General features: G+C 54.7%; 1 protein-coding gene across 1 annotated transcript; it reads right to left on the reverse strand.

Moving 5' to 3' along the window:
• Positions 1-7,161: 7,161 nt before the first annotated feature.
• On the reverse strand, positions 7,162-17,766 carry CYTIP (cytohesin 1 interacting protein). The gene is made up of 8 exons (XM_086615803.1): positions 17,611-17,766; positions 14,807-14,856; positions 14,421-14,475; positions 11,547-11,649; positions 11,320-11,413; positions 10,539-10,608; positions 8,160-8,226; positions 7,162-7,634 (listed from the first exon to the last, which is right to left on the reverse strand). The coding sequence occupies exons 1-8, from the start codon at positions 17,764-17,766 to the stop codon at positions 7,162-7,164; spliced, it is 1,068 nt and encodes a 355-aa protein (XP_086471929.1).

The raw sequence follows: 17,766 nt of genomic DNA on the forward strand, positions 1-17,766 counted from the left end.
TGAACCTCGCTGTGCCGCGGGCCGGACAATGAACACGTTCTGCGCTCGTCAGGGACCGGGCAGGCAGGCAGGAGGGCACATGCCCTGCTCACAGTGCTCGCCGTGCCGCTCTGCCGCACGGCCGTGGCCCGGTGGGCAGGGCTGTGTCCTGCCAGATGCCAAACATCTGCAGTTACCTGCCAGGGAAACACATCTGGAGGGCTCAGCCCTCCAGGAGCAGAACTGGAAGATGAAAACCCAAAGCACAGCGGCCAAGGTGACGTTCTGTGACGGGACGCGAACCGAGGCGGCAGGTCCCTGGGGCCGAGGCAGCCTGGTGATGGACGCTCGCTGCCGCCGATGCCGCGGCAGCAGCCCCCAGCGCGTGCGGCCCCTCCTGCTGCACACTCCCCTTTTGCAGAAGCAGCTTCTGGCCCCACCAGTAGAGACTCCCTTTAAAGGAATAGCAGCGGGGCAAGGGGTGGGCTTAGCACTCACGTCAGGAATGATCAGCCAGACCTAGACCTAGTCGGAGCGAGAGAGGAACGTTTTATGGAGGGACACAGAAGCATCGTCCGAGCAGCACCACGGCGTTTTCTGACTGCAGCTGAACTCGTCTCAACCCTGGCGCCCAAAGCCAGGTTTACGTAAGAGGGTAATTCCTGCTGTGAATAACTTCTTGTGTTCGTACAATGCAACAGTTTTGACATCTTTGGGCTTTAGGATTTGGAAATCCTCTTGTCGAGTTCAGACCTTGATTAGAAATGGTCCCAAAGCCTTTCCACTGGTTTCGTTCCTCTGCGAGCTTGTGTCTTTAAATCAACAATTTGTCATCATTGTTACAAGATTAGGCTGGTGTTTAGAAAGTGAGTCGACAACAGCGAGCAGCAGGTGCCCTCGGAAGGAAAGGCTGGTCCCTGGCACGGGCTGAGGGCAAGAGGCTGGTCCCCAGCACGGGCACTGCACAGATCCGGCACGAATCCTGCACCGGGGCTCGAGCATGGGGAAACTCCTGGCCAGGCTTGAAATTTGAAAACACCCAAAGCTGAAAACATGGCACCAGGCTTGGCAAGCGGGGAGCCCTGCTGTCCCTGGGAGCTGTGTCACTCCGCGGGGACAGGGACCTGCCTGCCTGACTTCTTGGTTGCAAAAACTTACTGAAACCATTTTAGGAATTTCCTGGTGCCATCTATTGGTTTCACAACCCATTCTCCACAATTCACATTTTCCCAAATCAGCGCCTCGTGGTCGAAACACGATTTGCATGAATCTATTCTAAATCACTTTCCGTGTGACCTTTTGGGCAGGAAGTTTCAGTTCAAGCTGACCTTTGCTAAACTTTCAGAAATAGCACCTGGGATTTCAGAGAGGTTGGGGCACAACGGATGAGGTCAATCATTAGACACAGCAATTCCAATTCATTCCAGAAATAGGAAGAGGCTGCTGCAGCAGGGTGTTCGCCGGGTGTTCGCCAGGTGTTTGCAGGGTGTTTGCAGGGTGTTCGCTGGGTGTTCGCTGGGTGTTTGCAGGGTGTTTGCAGGGCTCTGTAGGCTCCTCTGTCATTAACTCTCTGTTCCTCAATTTCTGCACCAGTCCCAGGTGTCCGGGAGCAGCTCGGGCACGCAGCTGGCTGCCCGGGGGGCACATGCACCGCGCACAGTTGCTGGAGTAGCAATAGATCAGAAACCACATAACCCAGAGTCACATGGGAGATGCAACATCACCCGAAAGCCAGGGCAGGAGGACAGGCACGGTGGCACTGGAAACAAATGTTCCCACTGCTGCAGACAGCCAGGAGGGATTACACTTCGCCTGCACACCCAGAGAAAAACTCCTGTGGATCGCGCCAACAAACTACAATGGAGCATTTCCATTTTGTCAGCAAGATAAATACCTTACGTTTATGAAAAAACATACCTTGGGGTTCCTCTTCTGTAGAAAATTTCAGAATTTTAACTTTTCGCCCCACGCAGGAATGACAGGAAAAGCGGAAACACGTGTGTTCCCTGGGCAGAGCTGTGCTGGCATCAGCCCACCCAGTGCGTCCTCAGGGCCGGGATGCTGCTGCCTCATCTGTCGCCACCCCGATGCTCCCGCAGGTCACCCCTGGCTGCGGAGAGGCAGCTGCAGAGCAGCAGCGTGTTCCCTCTGAAAAACAGGGATACACGCCAGAGCGACGCAGCACGGGCACACTAGTTACAAACCACGGGCACAAGCAGAGGAATTCCACTTTTGACAGTGTTAAAAACAGGCACCTGCTGCTTTCTGCTGGCCAACACCATGCAAGGAGCCCGACAGGATCCCGATGGGGGACAGCGGCTCCTGCCTGCTTGCGGGCGTTTGCCCACGCAGGTCATGCTCCCCAGCACCGCAACGAGCTCCTGGCTTTACGTGCACGTAAGGAGTGCTTCCCTGTGCCTGCAGGAGGGATCAGCCACCCGCTGCGACTGCGTGTCACCCTCGTCCTTCCGACGCTCCGCAAGCAGCAGAACACCCGCGAGCAGCCGCGGGAGAGAGGGAACGGCGCTGCGGAAGCAGGAATCGGCGGAGCAGAACCACGCGCGAAGGCACCAACGCGGCCGTCCCTGCAAAGCCAGCGGAAAAGCGGCCGCCGGAGGGACAGTCACCGCTCCGAGCACCACTGGAGTGGGGCAAAACCCAGGGCACGGGGAAACACGGGTCGGGCAGAGAAACACGGGAATTCCTCACGTCCTTCAGCAGCTTCCAATGCCAGACCTTCAATCTGCTGGGGCAGAGGTTTTGCGGGATAGCACAGCCTCGAAGCCAGAATGATTTTCCACTGGGTTTGAAATGTTCCCAGCAGAAATCACAGCCTGTTTCATGGTTTTGTGGAAAAAAATGGGCCAAGAAAGCCCAGGAAAAAAACAAATAAGCGATTGCATGAAAAAAAGGCAAGGCTGGCTAGTGAGCTGCGAGCCAGCACGGATGAGGTGGACGGGTCCAGGGGGACAGAAGAGGCACTTCAGGCCCTTGGGACTTCACTGTGACGCCCTGTGCTGGGTGCTGGAGCCACAGGAACCAGCACCTTTAGCAGGGGGCCGTGCCTGCGCCCCAGCAGCCACCAATGCCCCCCCCACCCCTGCCCCGTCACGGGGCACAGCCAGCATGGCTACAGCAAATCAGCTCTGCCAGCTCTGCACTGGAGATGTCTCAGTTCATGGTGCTAAATCAAGCCAAAAGATTTAGGACCTGAACATTGCCCTCACCTCGAGTGGGTTTTCTGCCCATTCACTGCCAGCCTAGAGACTGAGCGTCACAAAAGTGTGGTGCCCACAGCTGATGCAGGAGTTTGAGCTCAGGGAGGGGCTGCCTAGCTCTGGGCACCAGGCTTGGCACAGTTAAGCGGTTAAGAGCCCACACCAGGTCAGGCTTGGTTGCATTCAGCAAACCAATTATAGTTTTGAGTTCAAAAAAGAATTGCATTCTTCAGAGCAGCCGCACTTCTTTCTGCAGTAAACTGGAGTTGCCCCTTCATCCGCAGGGGATAAGAGGAGAAAAGGCAATCTGGGCTGTTAGGAAATCAAAAAACCCTGGAGCGACCCCGCGATGGGTGAGAGCCTCTCCTCTGCGGACAGTCCGGAACGCAGAGCCCAGCCCATGGCCCGCGCCCCGCACGGCGGTGCCAGTATGCCCATGTGGCTGCCTCCTGCCCCGGCCCCGGCGGGAGCGCAGGGGCCCTTCCAGATCACTCCTGCAAGCAGAAACGCCATTTTAAGCAGCTTTCTCCTTCGTTTTGCCCTCCAAACTCTCTGGGTTGCCCGTGAGCTCCCTCCCCGCGCAGCTGGGTGCCGCGGGTGTCGACGCCCGCCTGCCGCCCACATCCTGTTTTCGATCGTGCCGTGAACATGTCAGGTTGTCACAACCAAAGTGCTCTCTCACCGCTGCTGGAAGAGCATCACCTGTTTGGTCTTTCTGAAGGTCTCTTAAGCTGGCTGGGTGTCGAGGCTCGTTCAGCCTTGCCACTCTACAAGCAAGCACACGTCTGCCAAGGAATGTCCAATTAACTTTCCATACCAGAAGGAATCACCGCTTTGGCCCGTAAAGCTGCACTAATTTCCACCAGAGATGCAGCCTTAGGGAGTAGGGTTTATACAGTGTTTTAAATACCATTTTTATCCCTCTCTAAACCAAGGTGGATCCCCCTGCCCAGCCCCACCACCAGCTTGCTGCACACCAGCCACAACGAAGGCAAGAGGGGGCTTTAATTCAGGGCTTGTTTCTAAGGAGCCGGAGGGGGGAGCGGAGCAGACCCCGCTCAGGCTGACGTATTCCATCGCTCTCCGCAGGGCGGTCAGCCCACGCTCTCCAGGGCGCAGAGCTCTGGCCTGGCTTTGGGCGGGCACTGATCTGCACCCAAGGGAAAGGGTCTGTAGTACCAGTGGGCTAAGCCAGACACGTCGGGCAGGAGTATTTTGTGTTCTGACACAGACGTGTGCAAGAGCCATGGCTCCGAGTACGGCTTGGCTGGGTGGAGAGGAGCGCTCTGGCCGCTGAGGATCCAGGCACCGCCGGCACCACCAGCCACACACAGCCATGCACCAGGCTAAGAGCAGCTGGAAACATCTGCATGCCAGCAGGTTCTGCAGGCGGCTCTCCCCTCCACTCCTGGCCTGGCACCTGCAGCCACGTGTCCGAACGGCAAAGCGTGGCTGAGCGGAAGGTCCCTTCCCAAGTGCCAGAGCCGTTTGATCTCTTTGGGGCGCTGAGACAGCCGTCACCAGGTTTGCTGGTTATTGTGCCCACAGTTGCTTTCGGACACCCCTATATCTGCCTGTAGCTCCAGTGTGTCCCAGTAGAAATAATCGCTACTTTTTCCTCTCCTTTCAGCTGCTGTTATTGACAAAGAAAAGTAAAACTCTGTCTTGAGATGGCAAATCACAGGCAAAGAACTCGATGTCCAGCAACAAGCTCCAGAGCCCAGACCAGCACTCGAATGCCCCAGCCTGGGCTGAGGGATCGGCTTTGCCTCCGTGCGGGTGTCAGCCCAAAATGCAGCCCCGGGCCCGGGGGGGGCAGGATGCACGGAGGGCAGAGGGGCTCACGGGCCGAACCACAGCTGTTCGGTTCAGCAGCGCAGACAGAACATCATCCCCGTACGCAAAAACGCCGTCAGCTGCTCTCCTGGCTGCCCTCCAGCTCTCCCGGAGACCTCCCGTATTACCATCCACTTAGTCCTTGTAAGAGAAATGGCAGATGCCAGTACAGACTGCTGGCTTAGCAGCGATCATTAATTAAAGGAGTACTAGGAACGAGTTGGGTTTATTTGGGGTTCATCTGGGAGGGGAGCTGTTGGGTTTAGCTCTGAAAAGGCCAGGAAATCCTGCCCCAGCAGTGCCCGAGTGGTAAACAACCACGTGGGCTGCGCCGTCAAACAGCGAATGAGTCACACAAGGTATCTAAATTATGTTTTGTGTTCTTCTAATTCTATTTGAAAAACACAATTATGTTGCTCGGGCTGAAGGAATAGCCTATTTCTGCGTCACCTGAGAGGGAAATAAAATTTCCCTTTTTCTTCACATCTATGCCCATATTTATCAAATCACTTCATACAAGCTACCACGTTAATCTTAGTGCCCAAAGTCTCTGCTCCTAAAGAAATGGGAAGAGCTAACAATCTTCCTGCTCGACGAGCAGTGGGAACACCAGCCCAAGGGGCATCTCCTGCAGCCCCTGGCACCGCAGCGGGACAGGGTCCTGGGCACAGCCCTTTCCGAGGTCCCCAGTGTGTGACTCACCACCGCACCCAAGCACAGAACAATCCCGCCCATCCCTGCAGGACCATCCTCTGCTTTACTTCTCTCACCTTAAAGAGGTCAAAGCGAGCTGACCTCTATAGTTACATCATTGTAAGCAGAAGAGTATTGTCTCAGATCTGGTAAAATCCCGTCTGTGACCGGAGCACAGTGCCCACCAGGGGTGCGGTGGGACTCCCGCGCCCCAGTGACTCTTGCCCAGCTGATGCTGTGCAGAAGATGCCATCTCCAGCACGGCGCTGCAGCGGAGAGCCCTGACTCCAGCAGGGCACCGCAGAGCCGTGCCGGGAAGCAGAAGAGGCACAGAGACCCACCGCCCTGCGCCAGCTCCTGCTGCCCGACGGCTGTGCCGTCCCTGGGCACCAGTCCTCGCCTCCCTCCCAGCACACCGAGCTGCGCAGGGCAGCGAGCGCACGGACACCGGCCACCCGTGCGCTGGCACAGCGAAAGAGCCAGGGGCTGCGTGTGTGCTCAGGAGGGTCCTCGCTACTCCAGATGCCCTGGAATCAGACAGGTTTGGCAGGACATAGGTCATGGGCTGCTGGCAGAGATGGCAGCTGGCCAGATGCCAGCCGACAGCCTGGGTTGTTGCAGGTTTATGTGACGGCTGCTACAAGATGCAGCAGTGACGGCAGCCGGTGTTGGCTTTGCAGATCTGCCTCCCAACGCCATCAGCGACCAGCTGACCCGGGGAACCGATCCCTGCTTTGGAGACTGGGAGTCGGACTGGGGAGTTCACCCTTTCTTCTTCTGATGTGCACATCGAGCGTGCACGTCCTCGAGCAGCAGCAGCGTCCCAGGCAGTGGCCTTGCACAGGCAGCAGGAGCTGGCACAGGCAGCCCCACAGTGGAGCGGCCGGCATGGGCTCTGACGGCCGCGCACGTGCCAGGGTAGGTGCCAGCATGCTCCCGGCCCGCTCCAGCACACCCATGTACATCACCCCCCCGCAGACCGCGGGTCAACGTCTGCTCCTCGTTGGAAATGTTACTGCCCGGGGTCTCTCTCTGCCGTGCGCTCTGGGCTCCATCCGCTTTCCAACGGGACTTTCTCACCGGTTTCAGTAGAAGCTCTTGCTTTATTACAGACCTTCGGAAGACTGCGACTTGGGTAACAGGAAATAAATAGCTAACAATTTTGCATTCAATTAAAACCTGCTATGAACACTAAAGTATGCTGAGGAAGTTCTGCCAAGGTTCTTCACATTTCAGAGTCAGTCATTTTTCACGTTAATGAAGAGGTCCGCAGTGCGCTCTGATTAAAAATTAAAATAATTAAAAAACCCAGAGCTTTTTAAATATCATCAGTCCTGTTGTGAGGGGGGAAAAATGCAGTGCCACAGTGTCTCACCCACCTTGTGCTTCAGCCCCATGTGCCGAGCCCTGGGCACCAAGAACAACCCATGTGACGTCAGACCCGGCTTTCTTCCTCTTCCACCGCCCGGTGAAGGCCTGGGATGAATTTTGAAAGATGCTTTCGGACACTCGCTCTCCTGCTTTTCCGCGGGAGGGTCCCAAAACTGCTGGAGCAGCTGCTTCCCTCCCAGAGCGGGGACATGGACCCGCTGCTGGCCAGGCTGATGCTGCGGTTCCTCCGCAGGCAGGACCTGCCGGCAGCGCCGTCGCCGTCCCTGGGGAAGAAGCAGTCGTCGTCCATGCTCGACTGGCGGCTCAGGCTCTCTGTGGCCGAGTCCTCGAAGGCACCGCCCTGGTAGAAGCTGTCCTCGCTGTCCACGGTCATGGAGCTCAGCCGGCTGCGGGAGCTGCTCTCGCTGGAGAAGCGAGGCTTCGTTGGAAAGAGGGCTCCCGGAATGCTGCAGCCACCAAGCGAGCCGGACACCTCCAGCTCCAGTGCGCCCAGCACAGCGTTGTCATTCACCTCCCCTGGAAGCAGAAGCCAAGGAGAAGTGTTTAGGTATCGACAGCCACTCGGGGCCAGAGCGCAGGACGGCTGTGCCGTGGTGGCACAGGGACACGTCCTGCCTGGCACCTCTGCGCAGGGAGCTGCCCCTCTCCCCTGGGGAAGCCGTTGCCTGGCTGTGGGATGCTCCCTGCCCCAGCCTTCCCCCACCTGCAGCATCAAAGCTGCTCCTTGGGCGACCCATAAAAAACCAACCGAACAAAACCCTCCCTTGGTAAGTCCAAAATAAGAATGGAAAAAACCATTGCAACCCACATCAGCTCCTTTCCCAGAACTCGTGCAAAAGAGCCTTTGGTCTGCATTAGGCACATCCAAGTGCGTTAGTCCCAGGGAAAAAAGCTTTCCCAGGGCCAGCCCCGTGCCTTCACGCACAGGGCAAAAGGAAAGCAAACGACAATCAGATGAGAGAGTTGCTTTTTGCTGATGAGGGGCGTTTTGGCGGCAGCACGCGCAGCGCTGCGGTTTCCTACCCGGAATCGCGGCCGTGCGCTGCAGCAGGCGCCGCTCCTGGGCCAGCAGCGAGCGCAGCTCCACCCATCTCTGCTGCAGGGTTTGCTGCGGGGGAGAGAGGCCTTCGTCACTCGCAGCTTTCGCAGAAGTGAGAAACGCTTGTAGAGAAAACGGCGCGTTCAGAAAGTACCGATCACCCCCGGGAAGCACCGCGGGTCCCTCTTCTTACCGAGACACTCTTCCCGGCGCTGCGCAGAGTTCTTCCAGAAAGCCCAGCCCTGCGGCGTCCCTGAGGCCACGGCCCCGCACACGTCCCATGTGAGGAGCAGAAGCCCGAATCTGGCGAGCACCGCGCCGCTCGCCCCCAGCCCGCCGCGGCGACGCTGGCTCTGCCGCCCCCAGCCCCACCGACCCTGACCCATCGCCAGCATCCCGCTCCTCACCCCTGCGTCCTGCTGCGTGGCGCAGGGCTGGCACGGCTGCCCACCCCTCACCCCAGTAAAGACCCTGACCACCTCTAAGCGCTACACGCAGCCGACAGTGAGCTGTGCTTTTCTTTCCCTCTGTGGCAGGTCAGCTTTGGGTGTGAAAATAAACTATTGCTCAGTTGATTCAAAAGAAAAAGAAACCAACAGGTCAACAAAAGATTTTCTGTATCCCTACCCCGACCCAACTAGAAGAGTGACCACCTCCTACTCCTGGTTTCGCCCATCTAATTAAAGTGCACCAGTGGCGGGGCTGTCAGCATAACCGACGCTCAGAGCGGGTATCCAGGACGCCGTTCCAGTGGCACAGTGGCAGTGGGTGCTGTGGGGCACGTGTCACGGCTGCGGTGCCCCACACAACCGCACGTCCAACACGTCCCAATCTGTGCCCCTTGGTGCTCACGGGCACAGCCCCGTCTTGCTGCGGTCATGGTGATTGGCAGCGACGGAGCACACCCTTCAGCAAGGCACCGGAGACAGTCACAAAGAGAATCGGGTTCTTTCTGCAGCAGCCACCCTGGCATGCGGGCACAGGGTCAGGCACACACCCGTGTTTTACCCTGTAACGATGCTTGTCACAGAGGTTGGGCACTTCTGGGAAACAGCTGTTACCGAAAAACTCCCTTCTTGAAACACAGCATTTCACAGCAGATTTTTGAGATTTTGGCTTTATAATTTCCCTGGAAAGGGACAGGGTTGGGGCGGGTGGCCCATTTCTGATGACTTTACCGGTTGTTTCACCCAGATTTCTAAGGGACCAGAGCAAACAGCTTGCCATGGAGCACTGGCCATGGCTGGGATGAAAGCATCCTGCTGCTGCCTTCCCAGTAACACAGCGACGAACTCTCTGGCTCTGGGGACCAACACTATTCCCATCCCAGCTATTTCCAAAAGCATCCTCCATAGCCCCCATCAGTCTAACAAGCCTTGGAGGGGAAACTGAGCTCACGGAGGTCTCGCCCTGGTCTCCTCCCTGCTGCCCATCTTCTAGGCTGAAGAGATGCAGACCAAGATACAGCCCAGCCAGCCAGACACTGCCCTTGGCACCCCCAGCCAGACTGACTCGTGGCCACCGGTCACATCCTGCACAGCATCGATGTCGTGCAGCAGATTACGACACCACGTGCTGTACTCTTATAAACGCAGCACAAACCAAATTAAATAAACATTGCTTTAAACATGCCAAATACTAAAGAAGAAACGGCCCCCGTGGCAGGACTTACATTTCATGGGCAATGGCACATATGGCAAACCCGGTCCCTGCAGCTCAGCTCTGGCACACCTGACCCATTTGGCACGCGGTTTATTCCAGCCAGATGAATCTCAACACACTTTTTAAAGCACCATACTCCTGCGCGGAGGTTTTCAGCACAGAGTTGCTGTACGGAAAAACCCCTCACTCAGGTCGACCGAGCCCCGCTGTCGGAAAGCCCCAGTCCTTGTGGCACCTGGGGCGAGTGGAGAGGCACGGCGGGGTGCTGGCACCCAAAAACCAGCTCCTGGCCCGACTGGCTGGGCTCTGCCAGGCGAACAGCAGCTCTGCAAGCCGGAGCTGCTGCCAGCACGCTATCCCTCTGCACGCCGTCCCTCTGCGTGCCATCCCCGCGAGCCCGAGCTCTGCTCACGAGAGCCTGCCTTGCCCGCTTGCTGAACACAGAGTGCATCAGCCAGGCTGCTGTGTTTGACAGAGAGGACTGCCTGCCAGCTGGGCACTGCTGAGATGGAACGGAAACATTGAGAGAGTTACAGAAACCATTGTGGGGAAAATATTATTAAAAAAAATTACAGAGAATATTAGCGGGACTGTGGGTGGGGGTGCTGGTGGCAGAGGACACACGGGTGTCTGCCCCTGCCAGGACACCCACCTACCCCCATTAGCAAAGAATCCATAACAGCCCTCTGCGTTTGACGAAGGATTAACTAATTCATTACCTTCAGTAACTGCAGCTTGGTCTCCAGCTCCATTTTCCTCCGAAACATGGCCCCATTGACAGTCTCTAACCTGAAAAGAACAGATGATGTTGACATCAAAGTGGAGAGGAGTGCTGAGCGCTGCAAGGGCTGCCGGACCCTGCATCACATCCTACCACATCGCGTTGCACCGCATCACACTGCACCGCATCACATTGCACCGCATCACACTGCACCACATCACATCACACTGCACCACATCACACTGCATCACACCATATCGCATCACATCGTACCACATCGCATCACACCGCATCACACTGCACCGCATCGCATTGCACCGCATCACATCGCATCACACTGCGCCGCACCACACTGCATCGCACCGTATCGCATCACATCGCACCGCATCACATCACACTGCATCACATCACACCGCAGCACGTGGTGCTGCGGGGTCCATGGGGAGCAGTCGCGCACAGGGAACGGGGACCACGCCGTCCATCCAACCCCTCTCCACCATGGCTGCCTTCAGCCACAACGGTGCTGGTGCAAGAGGAGCAAACATGTGGCAGGGGTGAGAGAAAAAAGACCGGGGAGAGGCAACTCTGGGGCACCTTCCCTGACCCCCCCCTCCCTCCCAAGCCCTCCCCTGCAGCAGGAGCATGGTGTTGCACCCCCAGACCCACGGGGCTTTCTGCCCCAGAGGCACCCCAGGACCGCATGGAAGCACCAGAAGCTTTCTTGGCTTCCAGCGGGAGAGACTGCTGGGCTAAAAACCACGGGAAGGAGGGACGCCTACCTTAGATAGTTCCCCGAAGACTTTATCAAGTCTACTATTTGCTTGTGACTAAAGCCGTCGGTGTTCACGCCGTTGATGCTGGAGAGGATGTCGCCTGTTAGAGGTACGCAGAGGCGACAATGAGCATCTGCAGCGCACGTGTGCCTTACACATGCTCTCCAATAAAGGTATTTGGGAGAAAAGCAAGGTAAGGCCACCCACAGCAGGGAACAACCAGGAGCAGTTACCAGTTTGAAGGCCAGAAAGATGGGCAGGACTTTCTTCTTGAACTTTGCAGACGCAAGTGCACACCTCCAGGGAGTAATCATTTTGGTGCGGAAATCTGATAGTCTGTGAACGCCAAAGTGACAGCATTACTGGCACTAAACCCATGAAAACAATTTAAAAACTCATAGTCTTTTTACACATTTTTTAAATGAGAAGGCTGCGATGAGCAGGGTATATTATCATGAATATGAGAACACCAAAACTTTATGATCTAACAACTAGAAATTGCATTCTTACGATAGAGAACAGCAGACACCTGGCAGATACCTGTACGTTGCTTTTACAAAAAAAAAACTTGGTTTTTAAGCAAGCTGGTTATTCATTATCAAAAACTCGGTAACTTGAGTCAAGAACATCTTGATGGATGTGGATTGCTTTCTGGAAGGTGCTTCATGTTCCCAGGCACAGCACGGCAGGGAGTGACCGCGGCCTCTCAAGTGACCAACTCCCACTCGCCATGAGTGCTGCGTGACGTCAGCTGGTGCTGCGTGATGTCAGCTGGTGCTGCATGACGTCAGCTGGTGCTGCACGACATCAGCTGGTGCTGCGTGATGTCAGCTGGTGCTGCCGAGCCCATCAGTTCACAACAAGAACTGCAAAGCAGGAAGAGCAGAACCTACTTTTGCTCTTTCGGTCTCTTAGACTCATTATCCACACACGTCCCTGTGTCCCCTCGAAAGTGCTTCTTCTTCTTGACTTATCCATTAAGTAATTCTGCATATAAATCCCTCGTGTGACCGTCAGTGCTGACACGTATTCAGAGAAACGCCAAAGCAGCGACGCAACCCGACCACATCTCGCAGCCACAGGAAACGTCTTCTCGGTGACACACAAATATCAGTGTTTAGCCGCATCCTCCTACCAAAAATTGAGACTGAAGCTGAACTTCCTGAAAACCTATGACAGCCACATCTAACCCAGCCGTAAGAACTCTTGTTAGATTCCCAAGTTTCTCAGTCAGTGTGGAACTAATAGGGATGAAGAACAGGGTGAGTTCAGAGCTTACTGGACCAAATCACACTGGTGCAGTGATCTCAGCCAACAGCAGACCAACAGTAAAAGTTTCAGCTAAACTAAGAGTGCCAAGTGAAGCGTGAGGGTCTTGGAGGACGTGCCACTGCAGATCACGCTTGTCTTTTTTTCTTTGGCCTATTTCAGAAACTGAAAGGTTGGGCCAGCTTGAGCAATGCAAGCTGGACAAACAGGATGGGATTCATCACTCCCAGCTGGAGCCACCTGGATGTAGGCGTCTCGACGTCCCCACCATAGTCACCGGGACAGGCAGACATCTCCAGGGCTGGTGGCCCCAAGAGAAGCACTTCCTACTGGAAGGATGGACTTCCCTCCCCTGCACCACCTTCCCCTCACGGACTGCAGAGGACAGATGGGCCATGGTCTTGGAGGGGACACCTAGCTTTAGGTGGCTGCAGGGAGGGGAGAGACGTGCTACAGGGCAGCTGCTCTGCAAAGACCTCGGCATGCTGAGAGCCGCTCAGCATCCGTCTCGGCCCCAGGCTCCGACCCGCGGGTGGGAAGTAGGAGAAGCAGCAGCAGCACGCGAGAAGCTCTGGCGTTCAGCCATTGCTGCAGTTCTCATGAGCTCCCTGCAGATGACAGACCTCGAGTTTCACATCATCTTATTCTGGTTTGCCTAAATTTAACCGGCAGTAATGAAACTACAGCTTCTAAATAATGGTTTATCCTTAGTATCAGGCAGGTGCTGCCTTCCCGTAGCCCGGACTTTCTAGTGAAGTGCTCACGCTGAATGTACGTTCAGGAAGAAAATACGCCACGAACAATTATTTTTAATCAGAATGTCACATACAATGAAAATCTGCCCTGGCAATTTATATAAAAGCCCAATAATTGACTCAATTATCCTCCCTTCTGAAAGCTCTCCACTGTTCACGAGCTGAACGCTCACCCGCTCATTAGTCACAGAACCAAATCTGGGGAAGTTAAGCTCTGCCTAATACACCAATTTAACTGGAAACACTATTTTCCCTTTGTGCACAGATACTGGCAAGTGCTTTGGCGCGGCAGGGAAGGAAACAGAGCGGCGACGTGGGAGGGTCTGGCGGGCGCTGGCTCACGGCACGGGCTCCTGCCCGCGGGTCCCGCCGGCAGGTGTGCCACAACCCCCTGCTCCCAAAACTACATCTTGTAGTACTGGGAGTATTTTTTATCTACAGCCAAGATTTTAGCCAGCCTACTGATGTCACAGAAATATGCAGAACAAAATATCTTCTGTTAGCAGGACTCCTGATAAGATTCTGAGTTTCCTATTTGATGATTTACTGACTTCTACATCTAACAGAATTTCTTCCTATATGATTTAGCCTCTCCAAAGTCATGCTTAGCAGTTATTTATTTAAAAACATACAAACAGTGTACATCTACTTCAAAAATACATATGTCTGTATATGTTAAAGGAGGCAGTAAAATGCTAGCATAAGGGTTTTTTTGGAGAGAGAGGTTTTTTGGAAAGAGTTTTTTTGGAGAGAGCGTTTTTTGATCTCTCTCTTTTTATATGAAAATATCCTTATAACCAGTTCTCCCAAAAAATACTCACTTATGGAAGTAAGAAGGCATTGCGGTTGCCTCATATTTGGATTTGGATGAGATTTCTCCTACATTCAATGCTCTGACTTGTAAGAAGGCCAGAATTTCTCATCTGTGACCTTCTCTATGAAAAAATCCTTGGAAATGCATCCTATTTCTGTATCATCACTGACAAATACCTTTCTCTGTGCTCTATGCTGTCTTAACCTAATTTGGAGGATGTGACACCATATTTTATTTTTAAATGAATCAACTTGTCATTAAAGTCTTACCTGGATTTCAAACCCAAACGTCTCTTTATCTTCTTTTAATATAGCGACAAGGTGTCTGTAAGAAGAATACACAGAATTCCATGTGAGCACTAGGGTACGGAGCTTCGTGCACTCCACATTTCTAACAAAACCCATCGTGTCCCCGTTGTTGCTGCCCCCCATGCTAGCAGGGTGCCAGCACACCTTCCCTGCAATGCTGCAGTGCTGGTGCTTGATCTTTCCTTACTCAAGTTAATGTCACAATTTCACCTGCACGTCCCGGGTGTTGGGTACCACTCTGCCTCGCATCCTTATCCCACCAGGGCTGCTAAACAGGAAGGTTCCCAGGACACACGTTTCATGCAGAATAAGTAAATAACAGTGATGATAGAAGACTGTATCCCTACCTTTGTGGCCTGGAGGAGTCACCCAAGGAGCTGGATCTGGTTAAGGCAAGCTGCAACCAGAAACGGGAGTAAAAAAGGGTCAGTAGGTTCATGGTTCTTCGAGGCACATGGCTAAAATCAGCCATTTGGAGAAAAACTAAAACAGCTGGTGGCACCCCACCCCCACCTTGCACCAATGCAGCCTTCTCCCTCAGTCAGCCGAGAACTTAAACTTCCAGAGCACGAGGAAGCACAGTCAGGTCCAGGACACAAGACAACTCATGGTCCCATTCAAAGCCACCTTTTGGATGGTGACAGCGAGCCCAGCTGGGCACAAGCAGTCAGCTGCCAACAGCAACGACCTCTGGGCACGCGGACTGCTGCCGGCAGAGCCTGGAGAAGGTGCTCCCTCCTGCCCAGGCAGTCTCCCTCCCCATGCCGCCCCTCCGCCCTACGGCTCCTTTCCAAGGAGTAATTTGGCACAGTAACAGGTCTGATACCAACGCCCGGGGGGGATGTCCAACGGGCATCGCTGCGAGACGAAGCGTCGGCTGCGACACGACACGTTCTGTTGTGAAGGATGGCATCGACCCGCGAGGGGCGGCTGTTGAAGGAATGCGTGTTTGTTTCTATTATGTTGGCAATTAAGCCCTGGAAAACTGGCTATACATCAGCCCTTCCATTTTTCCAAACCTTTTAAATATGAAATTGAGTATTTGCAAATAAATGGAGTATTTCCAAAATAAAATAAAAAAAAAACCCAAACATGGGTACTCTTAGGACATCAAAACGTTGTTTCAGTCGTTCACCTCCAGAAAACGCCTGGGCATCCTCATTGGGACAGGGTGATGTGGTACCTGTTCCAACTTTAGCTGAAGAAACTGGCCACCCGCCAGCTATCCGATCTTCCCTGCAGTGAGTTAAAATTGAGAGCTGAGCTACCACCAGCCAATATACAATGAAGCAACGCAAGGCTTTTTTTGTGCAGGGGTGAAAATTTGAAATCTTCACAATTAGCTTCCAGAAACTCCCAAAGACCTACTTTGGAAAGGGAGAGGTCTGGAACCAGCAGCAACTCTGCTGGGAGACCCCCACAGTAATCCCAGCTGGAAGACCCTGCAGTGGGAAGGTGCTATTTAGGGTGGTAGAGGTTGCTGTGAAAAAGCATGAGAACAAGTGGGAAAATTCAGGTTGAATCCCAAGAAAAATTTTCTGATGGTAAAAGTGCTTGGAGCAGGGAACTGTTCCCGAAACCGCTGGAGGTGTATTTCTGAGGACAGCAGAAATGGGGAAGACAAGAGGCACGACCACTCAAGCAGAACCCACATCCAAGAGGGCAGCAGCAGTGGCACTCCCTCCAGTCCTTCCAGCCTCCACCATCCTCTTCTCTTGTTTTGCATAATTAAAAAAGCCACCAACCCTCCACGGCAGCCTTGAGTTTTCAAATAAGAGAAGGAATTCTCCTTCTTTGCAGGTCACTTTGCTTTATTGCGGTCGCTGTGGGAGCGAGGGGCCAGCGGGGCCGCAGCTCGTGCCACGGCTGCGGGGGGGCTGCTCCTCCTCGGGATGTGCAGGGCGAGGGGCTGGTGGGCACAGGGCACCAGGGCACCTCTCTGACAGTGGGGACCCTTCAAAACGCTAAAATGGGTGAGGGTCTAAGATTTCGAAGGCCAGGGATTGCCGTCATTCCCATTAACCTCTATTATTGCTAATATCACTGTCAGATGATAATGTGTCTCAAACATTCGCTATTCAGGCTTCTCCCTCTTGGACAAATAGACCAAAGCTGGAATTGCTCAGCTGGGAATTTACAGCAACAGCAAGAGAGAGCTCTGATCAAACCATAGAATGGTTTGGGCTGGAAGGGACCTTCAAGACCATCCAGTTCCAACCCCACTGCCAGGGGCAGGGACACCCTCCAGTACACCAGGTTGCTCAAAGCCCCATCCAGCCTGGCCTTGAACACTTCCAGGGATGGGGCAGCCACAACTTCTCAGAGGGAAGAATTTCTTCCTTAGATCTCATCTAAATCTGCCCTCTTTCAGTTTAAAGCCATTGCCCCATGTCCCGTCACTCCACACCCTTGTCCAAAGCCCCTCTCCAGCTTTTCTGTAGCCCCTTTAGGTACTGGAAGGTGCTGGAAGGTCTCCCTGGAGCCTTCTCTTCTCCAGGCTGAACAGCCCCAACTCTCCCAGCCTGTCTCCATAGCAGAGGTGCTCCAGCCCTCAGATCATCTTCACAGGAATCCAGTTGCAAACAGCAGAAATGCGCACAAATGTGCTGTGCAGTTCTGGGAGAAAAGCCCAGATGAGAGAGACAGCCCAACCAGCCCCGATGGCAAAATACTCCAAAATCCACATGGAAATCACTCACGGTAGGTGCTTTCTGTCAGCACTGCAGAACAAAGGCCAGTGCACTGAGGCCACTACACCGAAGTAAGTGCAAGTTCAAAGGAACACCCAGCCAGCCAGAGCCTCCTTTGGCTCACAGCACTGCTGCGAACGGAGAAGAAACGCCGCCGGGGCAGGAGCTTGGCTGCAAAAGTGCTTCATGCAGAAGCCCCTGGACGAACGCCCTTCTGCTCGCTCCCCTCGGGAGCTTCCCGGGCTGCAGCACTTGCAGAGTCCGTTGCAGTCCCCAACCCAGCCAGGCTAAAGGCGCCCGGCAGCAGTCCTGCTAGCACCCTGAGACCAGGAACCGCACGGCTCCACGGAGAACCAGCACCATCACCAGGGGAAACTTGGCCGTTCCCACTGGGACCTGCGGATGTGGGCAGCTCTCCGGGCAGAAAGAAGCTGTCAACCTCCTGGAGCTCGACCCCGTACCTGCTTGTGCCCGCGGGGCAGCGTCCCCACCGTGTTGGCCAGGTGCTGGATCCTCCTGGTGTCCATCGGCAGAGCCTGCTCCTGCCCAGCGGAGCCAGCACTGAAGCCCACGAGGTTGGCGTTGTGGTTCTGCTGGATGAGCCGTCTCAGAGCCAT

The sequence above is a fragment of the Tauraco erythrolophus genome, chromosome 8 (assembly GCF_009769465.1).
Source record: "Tauraco erythrolophus isolate bTauEry1 chromosome 8, bTauEry1.pri, whole genome shotgun sequence".
NCBI lineage: Eukaryota > Metazoa > Chordata > Aves > Musophagiformes > Musophagidae > Tauraco > Tauraco erythrolophus.